Source organism: Microtus ochrogaster, linkage group LG4, assembly GCF_000317375.1.
Source record: "Microtus ochrogaster isolate Prairie Vole_2 linkage group LG4, MicOch1.0, whole genome shotgun sequence".
Lineage (NCBI taxonomy): Eukaryota > Metazoa > Chordata > Mammalia > Rodentia > Cricetidae > Microtus > Microtus ochrogaster.
In genome coordinates this window covers 64,509,042-64,519,913 of record NC_022030.1, presented here as the reverse complement: position 1 = coordinate 64,519,913, position 10,872 = coordinate 64,509,042, and the positions used below count along the sequence as shown (strand labels likewise).

Below are 10,872 nucleotides of genomic sequence, written 5' to 3'. Positions count from 1 at the left end.
TCTGTAGACCAGGCTGGTCTCGAACTCACAGAGATCCGCCTGCCTCTGCCTCCTGAGTGCTGGGATTAAAGGCGTGCGCCACCATCGCCCGGCTAACTTACCATATTTTATCTTTATAGGGAGACCAAATTTTGAGGAAAGTGGACCAACATCTATGGGGAGAAAGCATGAATTTATACGGTCAGAAAGTGAAAACTGGCGAATCTTTAGAGAGGAACAAAATGGAGAAGATGAAGATGGAGGTTGGCGGTTAGCTGGGTCAAGAAGGGATGGAGAGAGGTGGCGGCCTCACAGCCCTGGTAAGAGTCGTGTTGTATAAAACACAAAGGAACTGAATGAGAGCTTGCTAAAAATGTTTGGGATTTAATGGAAAAGAAAAATAGTTTGTTTCTTTTTTAAAAAGAAATCATTTATACTGTCATAGCTCAGTCTTTTTTTACTACAAAAATATTTCAAAAAAATAATTCCCCAACACATCTACTCAGTTGATTGAAATCACTTTTCTATTTTCCTGGGGCAAATAGATTTAATAGGAAGCACCTGCCTGCATTTGCAAGCATGGGGGAGGAGTTCATTCAATTTGTCTACCTCTTAATCTTTAATCTGTCTGTAGCATTCTTTAAAACTTAATAGGGAATATTTTTAAAAAACCTTACAAATGTATAACTATATGTTTGGAATGTGTATTGTCTTCATGGGTATTTTTCCTGAACAAGAAAGGATTATTCTTCCCTTTTTCTCTCCCTTGAAAATGTGATTGGGGGAGAAGGAGACTTTATTTGAAGAATAAACTTTAAACTTAGGTCAGGAATAATCACAAGTTTATTCTTTTGTCCTCTTGACCTTAGAAAAGAGAACAAGAGTAGTAATGATTAGTAAATTTCTAAGTTGTTTTTTTTTTTTTTTTTTGACTCTTAATGTTTCAAACCATTCTTGGGCATTAGCTATGCCAATAATTGAAGACACTGGTGCTTTGTGAAGCTCCTTTGCTTCAGTCCTCATGATGCTCAGATGTACTGTAGCTTGAATAGTGGGGTCACATAAACAGAATAGTGTCAGCCCTGTGAAGCATAATAATACCAGCTGTATGCCAGAGAAGGTTACCTAAGTAGTGGGTACTATAACAATGTTAGTATTTTTCTCATTTTAAAGTCAAGTTATTAGCCAAACCTTTAACCTAGCTGACACACTGTAGCAGGCATTTAGTTTGTTACCGAGTGGTATGTAGATAAAAACATAATAGAATTAACCTTATGATAAAAGTCTGATGATTATATCAGTTCTTTCTAGCTGCCCCCTGGGCAGATTTTCTGTCATGAGTGGGCATTGTTTATATCATAGGATCCGGGCAGTTCTCATCAGTCTGTATCCTAGGCAACCACATGTCATAGTTCTGTTCAAGGCTTGCAGCATTTTGTGCTGAGCTTGCCTGTAAGGAGAGGGGTTGTAGACTTAAGCATTCAGTGAAGAATGGACAGAATCTGGGCTGAAGGAGAAGAGAAATTCCAGCTGGTCAAAAACAAACAAGGTGAATGTTTTGGAAGATGAACAGTGCCTCTGAGCCCAAGTGTGTGATGTTGAGACTATTAAAGGAAGTTAGGTCAGCATTTAGTGGTCATCTTCTACTGTTGTCCTTTCCCAGCAGCTTAGAATTTGGTCATACAATGTTTTTCCTCTTTTCTAAATCATTCTTCATTTGTTTTGTTGTCAGCCTCCCAATCTACTTCTGCCCCACCTTGTCCATGTATTTTTAAAAGATGTTTTATGGGATAAAGATAAAAGAGATCTGGAGAATTTTTTTTTTAATTTTGTGAATATGTTTTACTTTTGAACCTGGCATATTTGAAAATCTAGTCTGATTACTTAGTTGTTATAAGTTAATTTCCACCTCTTAGATTATAATCTTTTATTAGAGTTATAGTAATTTTCAGTATAATATTTTAGATTGATTTATCTTCTGAAAATCCCATATAAAGCTATGGTCAGCCTTAGTAAGCTGTATGCCTCACTTGCTACAGTTAGTTTCATGAGTAAAATTTTACTAACTCTTGGTAAGACAATGGTATGGGATGTAGTTTTATTAAAGCGGGGCTCACAGCTGGATATAGCTGGAGATAGGGCTCAGAGGACAGGGAAGCCTCCACTCTTGGAGATGAACTTAGGAAACTCAGTAAGAGGGAAACAGGAGCTGAGTGCCTAGAAGGATAGATTCCTATCAGTGTGCATACTTAGACTGTTTAGACATGATAGCAGTGGACAGCCGACTCTGGAATCTAACATTTGATCATGAAGACTCCTTTTGAGTAATGGCTCTAGCCTTACATTTAAACAAAGCATATATAAAATTCTGTGCTCTCAGCAGGTAGTAAATGGAAGTATCTGTTCTTTTTTGAACTTAAGTTCTGTATTTAACATGTTTTTGGCATCTTAATTTTTTCTACAGTATTTCCTCCTCCATTCCCATTCTACAGTATTTTTTAGATTGTTTTGATTGTTTCTTTTAGCAAATTTGGCCTCAGGAGTAAGAGCATTTCATTTTGGCTTCGTTTTTTTTTTTTCCTTAGAGTCAAGACTAGAAAAGAAAGGTTTAAAAAACACCTTTCTTTTGGGACTCTTAGATGTGGATTGGACTTGTAGCAAGAACTTCCCTTTTCCCTCTTTTGTTTTAGAAAAGTACCTTGACTAGGCAGGCTTTTTTTTCTGTTGGAAAGTAGATTCAGTAAAAAGTATGCTGGGGTGGATTCAGGAATGCCCCTGGGGCTGTTAGACAGGGAGAAGTAAGAACAGAGAAAAGTTGAAGGGAGGAAGTACACTGCTGTGGGTAAGCAGCAGAGGATGCAGAGCGGGGGCAACCCTGCTCTGCCCCTGTGCTGGGAGATTTGCCATATAAAATCTTGGGCATCATAACCTATCAGTGCCGAAATTTCATGAATTTTTTTTTGTTGTTGTTGTTGGAGGTTAGAATTATAAGCAAGAAATTAACACTAGTAATTAGGTACGGTGAGTTTGATGTTATGAGTTGACACAGGAGCTTTTATAATTCAGAGTAATGTTTTTGTAAGAATAAGGGTACTGTTTTAATACCTACCAAAGAGAGAACATGAGCTTTAATTCAGAGAGACAGCCAGTGCTCTAAGTCTTGGCTAGGAGTGGGCCATACAAGTAATTAATCAGTGCTCACTGAATGACCTAATTATTCAGAGTGCATCTTTTGAATATAGTATCCTTCCAGTGTGCTTTGTTTTAAATTTATCTTTTAAAGCTTAGCTTTGTAACATGCCACAAACTTTGAAGGTAAACACTGTTGTCACTTAGTGATGGTAAATGATCTGAGCTCAGTTCTCCTGATTTTTTTTTCTTTAGAAGGCTGATCTGTTAGAATTTGCTCTTAGTTGTCATTGTCTTCTTTATTTCATAACCATTATTTTATTTTTCAAATACTGTCATAAACCTTTCCTAAGGTTTCTGTCTTTCTCAACTCAGATGGCCCTCGTTCTACAGGCTGGAGGGAACACATGGAACGTCGCCGGAGGTTTGAGTTTGATTTTCGAGATCGAGATGATGAGCGGGGTTACCGAAGAGTGCGCTCTGGCAGTGGGAGCATAGATGATGACCGGGATAGCTTGCCGGAATGGTGTTTAGAGGACGCTGAAGAAGAAATGGGCACATTTGACTCCTCTGGAGCATTCCTCTCTCTAAAAGTAAGAAATTTGTTTTAAATGCCATGACAGGCACTGACCTTACACCAAAGCCAAATATGCTGTTAACCTTTGAATTTACTTTCTTGCTACAGAAAGTGCAGAAAGAACCTATTCCTGAAGAGCAGGAAATGGACTTCAGGCCTGTGGAGGAGGGAGAAGAGCACTCTGACTCTGACAGCAGCCATAATGAAGAGGCCAAAGAACCTGATAAGGCAAATCTGAAAGAGGGAGAAAAAACAGACAGAGCAGGAGCTGGTAAGGCCCATTTTGTCTTACTGAATTCCACTTAAACAAAAACTTCCCTGAATTCACTTACTATGGCTTTGTGTTCCAGAAGCTAACGAGGAAGCACCCCAAACATCATTATCATCAGCTAGACCAGGTACCCCGTCAGATCATCAGCCTCAAGAAGCACCACAGGTGGAGAGGAAAGATGAACCCAAAGCTGAACAAATGGAAAAACCTGACGAAGAGAGTAGGACAGAAACTAGTCTCCCAGTTAAGGTGCCCAGCAGAGGGGATGGTATGTATTTGTGAAAGTAGACCTAAAATGCGATTTTGCTGAGACCAGAGGTAACTGATGTGACACCTTTTACTTAAGTGATGTGGGAAGTCCTTCTGTCTGTGTGTTGCTTTTATTGGTTAACGAATAAAGCTGTTTCAGCCAGTGGCCTAGCAGAATAGGGTAAGGTGGGATTTCCTAGCAGATAGAGGAGAAGAAAGTATGCAAGTCAGTGAGAAGTCATGGAGCTGCCAGAGGAGAAAGATGTCGAGCTGTTGGTTGGAACCTTGCTGGTAGGCCACAACCTTCATGATAAAATATAAAATGATAGGAATGGGTTAGTTTAGGATGTAAAAACAAGCCAATAAGAAGTTAAAGCTAATAGGCTAAGCAGTGATTTAATTAATACAGTTTCTGTGTGTTACTTGGGGATTCTGTGCAGCTGGGAAATGAATGATCAGCCTCTGCCAGCACCATGGAACTGTTTTCAGGGGATGAGCGATTGGAATAGGTATCATTGCCAGTAAATGCAGTCAGATGTTACTTTCTTCATGTCTCCAAATCTCAAAATTTATGGAAACAGGGCTAAAATTTGTAAGAATGGAGATAAGCACCTCAGTTCCTAAGGTGATGTAGCTGTCTTGACTCCATTTGTACGTTTGTTTGGGATCCTCTGTATTTGTTGGATTCCCGTAGCAGATGGTTGCCCTCCATCTGGTATTATATATTCAACCTCACACAAAAATACCATTGTCCCAAGGGAACAGGAGGAGTACCTGGGTCAGTGTGGAAGTCGATCTTCACCTTTGCTAGAAAGCAAGACTTTATACAACTTTTATAGTGTTAACTATATTTATTTGAATCACTCATACATCTTAAAAACACTATTGCGTATTTCTTTGATTATTCATGCAAATACTGTATTGTAATGGATGATGTTGAAGGACTCAATCACCATAAGAGTCTGCCCTTGGTAACATGGCCTGCTAGACTTAGATCTATCTATCACATGACTCCCTTGTAGTTTCAATATCAGTTCTTTTATCTCCCCCACATTGTGCTTACCACCCTAAAAATGTTTTTGGCCTTGATTTGTGCTGGTTTTTTTTTTTTTTTTCCTGTTTGTGCTTCTCTGTATAGCTGAAACTTTATTCCCTCCTTGTTAGGTTATTGTCTTTTGTTTCTTAGAAACTAGTACTGTTATGTGGTTAAGATAAAATGTTATATGTATACACCTAACAACAATATTATAAAGATTGAGGTGTATTTCTATCCCCCCATCCCCAGACTAATATATTGAAGATCTGAACCAAAAATTCGTTTTCAGGCTGGGTGGTAGTGATACATGCCTTTAATGCCAGCTCTTGGGAGGCAGAGGCAGCTGGATCTAGGTCAGGCTGCTTTACAGAGTGAGTTCCAGGACAGCCAGGGCTACACAGAGAAACCTTGTCTTAGACCTTTTTTTTTCTTAAATATTTTCTTTGACAATTACACACATACACACACACACACTCACACACACAGTATTTTGATCCTGTGTAAATCTCTTTCCCTCCAACCCACTCCAGTTTTCTCTGGACCTTCCCTAACACATCTCCCTCCCTGCCACACCACAGCCCCCCCCCCCTTTTTTAAATAACTCACTAAGACCAGATAGGTCTGCCCATGTGCACAGGTATGTGAAGCCATCCTCTGGAGCATGCACAATCTGTGAGTAGTCACATCCCTAAAGAAAAATGAGCAGCTGTCTGCTCATAACTTTTCAGCTAGGAGAAAGATTTTTGTCTCTTGAGACCTTTTGATTCATAATAGTTGTTTCTTGGTGTTTTGTGCCTAAGAGTAGATTAAAAATCTTATTCAGGAAAATCGCGGAGTCTAGATATGTATATTTTGAGAATTCTTATTAGGTGTGTATTAAAGGTTATCATTCCATATTTTTTTGGGGGGGTGGGTTCTGGAGTTAAATTGTGTTAGCAGGCTCTTAGGATGGTTCAGGAGCTAGGTAGTCTTAAAAGACGACCTTGAAATAGAAGGTAGAATTTGGAGGTATAGATAAAGCCTGATCAATTGAGAGAACATTGTAGTACCAGAACTACATTGTAGAACAATGAAAGTACAGTGAGAAAATAAGACTGTTTGTATAATTGGGCAGGAAACAGTTTTATTTATTACATTTATTCCCTCTCACCCCCACATGGGTATGTTTACATGTTACATGTACATATGTACCTACAAGTAGAATTTAAAAACCAGCTTCTAAGAGTTACTTATCCTGTTCTACCATATAGGCTCTGGAAATTGAGCTCAGTCTGTCAAGTTTACTTAGCAAGTACCCCCAAACCAATGAGCCATTTTGCTGTTCCCTCAGGTCACCCCTCTCCCTTTAAAAATAGATACCATGTGTGCTTAAGAAGGTTGGTAGAAAATATGGTTGGAACTTAGATTTGACAGCTTTATGTAGGGTATCCAGACACATGGGCTGCTTTGTGACCTGAACTTCTGACTAGACACAGTGAGGTAGGCAGTGCACTTATAAATTGAGGTAGTGGAGGATGAGATTTTAGTCAAAAATTGACAAACTTAGTTATTGATTATACATCATGGTGGGAAAATGGCAAAGATAGCTAAGGTAGCTCAGACAATTAGTTACCAGAAAACAAACAGAAGTCGAAGAGCTCATTTGAGAGAGGAATGATTAAATTCTGTTTAGAACATTGAATGTGAAGCATGAAGAAGAACGAGAGTTGACCAAATGAGGGGACTGTAGCTGGATGGGAGCAGTTTAGAGCCAGGGAGATAGTAAGAACCTAAAGTTCTAACTGGGTCCATTGTGGTGACACAGGCCTTTAATCCCAGCAGTTGGTAATTAGGAGGATGGAGAGATAGAGGCCATAAAATGAAGAGCACAATGACAAAACCATACAATTTGTAGGGGCGAGGAAAAGAGAGAACTGAAAACAGAAGCTTGAGTAATTTTTAGTTTTAGGTGTGAGAGCCAGAGAATTCCTTGAGAGGCAAAAGTATAGCCTACAAGTGCAGGAAGGAGGTGGATCGTTCAATCCTCGAATTGGGATCAATAATGTCTGTTGCTCCATATTATCTAATAATGGTAAGGGAAAATCAGTGAATCTAGCAGTTTTGTGTCACTGTATATCTTTGACAGGGTGCTCTACTGATGAGAAGGGGCAAATAGAAGTCCTGTCTATCAGGTGTAGGTGGTGGTCACACAAAAGAGGCAGCATGTATAGCTTGGACTTAAGAAAAATTTGGCAATGCTTGAGGGGAGCAAGCATTTGAAGAGGCTTTTTGTAATTGAACAGTCAGGGTTTTAAAGGAGAAACTGCAATTTGGCCTAGTTACACCATCTTCCACATTTGTTTTAGGAGCCTCCATACTGAGAGGTTTCAGCTAGCAACCTCTGCAAGGGCTAGAGAGATGGCTAGTGATTAAAACCACTGGCTGCTCTTCCAGAGGACCTGGGCTCAAATCCCAGTACCTGTATGATAGCTCACAACTGTTTGTAACTCCACTTCCAGGGCATCTGACACCTTCACACAGATATAAATGCAAGCAGAACACCAATGCATATAAAATTAAAGGGAGGGTGAGAGAGAGAGAGAAAAGAAATATTTAAACTGCAATGGTAGCTCACTCTTAATTTCAGCATCCTGGAGACTCAGGAGGTAGAGAGAGGTGGATGTCTGAGTTAAGCCCAGCCTAGTCTACAGAGTGAGTTCCAAAAAGCTCCCCCCCCCCCCCCAAAATAAAAGAGGAAGCAAAGTTAAAAAATAAAAAAAGAAAGCCCTATACTGGTAAGACTCTTCAAACCTACACTATATTACCACTTGAGACAGGTACTTAAGGCTATTACCGGGATTTTTCATACACATTTTGATGAGATGACATGTCTTTGAAAAGCTTTGAGTATCTTAATCTTTACTCTTTAGAGGCTTGCTCTTTCTGAATGGAGTAGATTGACTAATTATTGGCTATATGCTATAGTGACATTGCTAGAAAGCTTTATGGACTTTTTAAAATGTCATTCTAGGGACATATACTGCATTTTTTCATAGGAAGTAGCTTCAGGGTCGACATCTCAGCCAGGCCTATACAGTAGAGAGTTCCACTTATTAATGTAGAATTAACCTTGAGATGTCTCCACATTTATAAGAACATTCATTACTCTACATTCTTTCCCCTTAGAAACAGTGCCTGCCTCCCAGCAACCCTCAACACAGCTTCCTCCAGATACAGCCTCTCCTCTCGTCATTCTTCCACCTCCTGTTCCCACTCCTGCTTCTGCCTCACGGCCAGTTGAGACAGCAGCCATTGAGGCTCCTGGTATGGGCAGTGTTTCCACAGAGCCAGATGATGAAGAGGGCCTCAAACACTTGGAACAGGTGAAATCAGGTTACTTTATCCTCTCCTCTCAAACTTCCATGTATATCCCAATACAGAAGTTTTATGCACTAGGTCTTAAAGTACTGGAAAAATTGTTTGGTTATTTAATGTTTGTGTGAGTAATTGTCTTTCAGATCATTTCATGCTTTTAAGTTTCTGCTATGTAGTAGTCATTATGTCAGGTTATTTTTTGCTCTTCTGCGATTGCCCTTAGCTGTTTTCTTTTCTTTTCTTTTTGGACATTAATGGAATGCTAAAAATGGTGAATACAAGCAGCTGTGGATGGTCCCTGCGTGTTTTGTGTTCTTTACTTCAAGTACAGCAGGAAAAATGGTTAAAAGCCTCAGGATTTTAGTTAACATTCTTATTCACGTCCGTGTTTCCTAAGATTGTGTGTAACAACACATGAAAAATAAATGAGTTGATTTTTTTGTAGAAGAACTTCTCTTTCCTTCAGGTTGGTTGTGGTTAGAGACAGGAAATGTAGAAGGAAGGGTTAGTGATATGTTAGTGAAACTTGTAGAGTAATTTATTTGGAATTGTATTAATTGAGCCTTTTATTCTCTTAACATCTCTACACAGACATGAAGGTTTGTGAAAACAGTCTAGAATGGGACAACAGTGGCATATTTTAAACCTTTACTTGAAGCCTAGGCTTTGATCCATACTAGTTTGTATTTCAATTTAGTTGTTTGATTTTGTGTCTTTGATCTATATTTTTTTTTCTTTTCTAAGATGGGATTAGGTTGTTAATGGTTTTGTTCCTTGCATAATGTCTTTCATGAATCGAGTAGTTCAAAAACAGTGATCATTATTACTAGCCTTATAATATGAATTCGAGATCATTTGTTCCCTGAATCCTTTTATCTTCTGTTACTAGCAAGCTGAGAAGATGGTGGCTTATCTCCAAGACAGTGCACTAGATGATGAAAGATTGACATCAAAACTGCAAGAGCACAGAGCTAAAGGAGTGTCGATTCCACTGATGCACGAAGCAATGCAAAAGTGGTATTACAAAGACCCTCAGGGGGAAATCCAAGGTAAACAGCCCATTTTCACTTTAAGTACTGAACTATCTATGCCACTTGCAGAACCTCCTGAGAAGGGGTGTTTGTTTAATGTTTGTTTGCATAATAGAAAACAAAGTCAACAGTTTCTTTGTAAATACAAAGAAGATCACATAGGAAAATGAACACAAGTAGAGAGTGATGACCAAAATGACAACAGTGTCAGCAAATGGTTTGTGCATTATCTGAGCTCCACACATCCCAGCTGGGTAAGAGGCAGGTAATGATTCTCTGTGCTTTGATACCTAGACCAACAGACAATGATGGCAGTAGTTTTGGAGAACCTTGACTGATTTGCTGAAGTAGACCTGCTATATATAAACAACAGAGAATTACTAAAATGACTAAGAAAAGATTGCATGTATTACAAATGAATCCCTTAAATGATTTGAATGAGTTAGAGGAGAGAATGCTGTAAAAAGCCCATATAGATTTATTTCTGTTTTTAAAATCGTTAGAGCCTGAGTTGTTTGTTGGTATGTTAATGTCAGTTTTAGCACAACACTTACTGAATATATCCTTTGAGGGCTCCAGCATGTTAACATCTCCTACTTTTAGTCCTCTTTCCCTGCCTTATTCTCTTCATAGGAGTTACTCTGCCTGGTCTTGTATATATTTGTTCATTGTTAACATCCAAGTATAATGTTAAGATACTTCAGAACAGCGCTTTGTATATACGTGCATTTTATTTGTTTTTTTTTTGTTTTTTTTGTTTTTTTTTTGTTTTTTTTGTTTTTCGAGACAGGGTTTCTCTGTGGTTTTGGAGCCTGTCCTGGAACTAGCTCTTGTAGACCAGGCTGGTCTCGAACTCACAGAGATCCGCCTGCCTCTGCCTCCTAAGTGCTGGGATTAAAGGCGTGCGCCACCACCGCCCGGCTATACGTGCATTTTAATAAATTCATTTTATTTGGGATAATTGTGGTTTCACATGAAATTGTCCTTCATCCAGTTTTTCTCAGTGGCAGAACATCTGGGTATTGACAATTGAGATTCAGAGTCTTTACATTTTAGCAGCATTGTTTCCCTTTTATAGCAACATATATTTTGTTTCCACACTGCTTTGTTAATATGTGGTAAGCATCGATCTGTTTTACATTTTTATATTTGATCGTTTTAGGAATGTTCTGTAAATAGACTCATACAGCATAGAATGGTGGGGATAGCGCTATCCATTTAGTATAATCCTTGGAGAGTCATGCAG

The 10,872-nt window shown here is 38.9% G+C and overlaps 1 protein-coding gene across 4 annotated transcripts in view; it reads left to right on the top strand.

Moving 5' to 3' along the window:
* Positions 1–10,872, top strand: part of Gigyf2 (GRB10 interacting GYF protein 2) — a 140,087-nt gene that overhangs the window by 84,342 nt on the left and 44,873 nt on the right. For 3 of the 4 annotated variants that reach the window (XR_003378171.1, XM_005361740.2, XM_026786096.1), the window contains 6 exons: positions 120–299; positions 3,484–3,701; positions 3,794–3,956; positions 4,036–4,224; positions 8,407–8,603; positions 9,485–9,644. Coding sequence is in view for 3 of the 4 variants with exons in the window: in XM_005361740.2 (XP_005361797.1) it covers positions 120–299; positions 3,484–3,701; positions 3,794–3,956; positions 4,036–4,224; positions 8,407–8,603; positions 9,485–9,644 (1,107 nt within the window). In the remaining variant the exon portion in view is untranslated. The remainder of the gene's footprint in view (positions 1–119; positions 300–3,483; positions 3,702–3,793; positions 3,957–4,035; positions 4,225–8,406; positions 8,604–9,484; positions 9,645–10,872) is intronic. The other variant, XM_026786097.1, reaches the window with a different exon arrangement.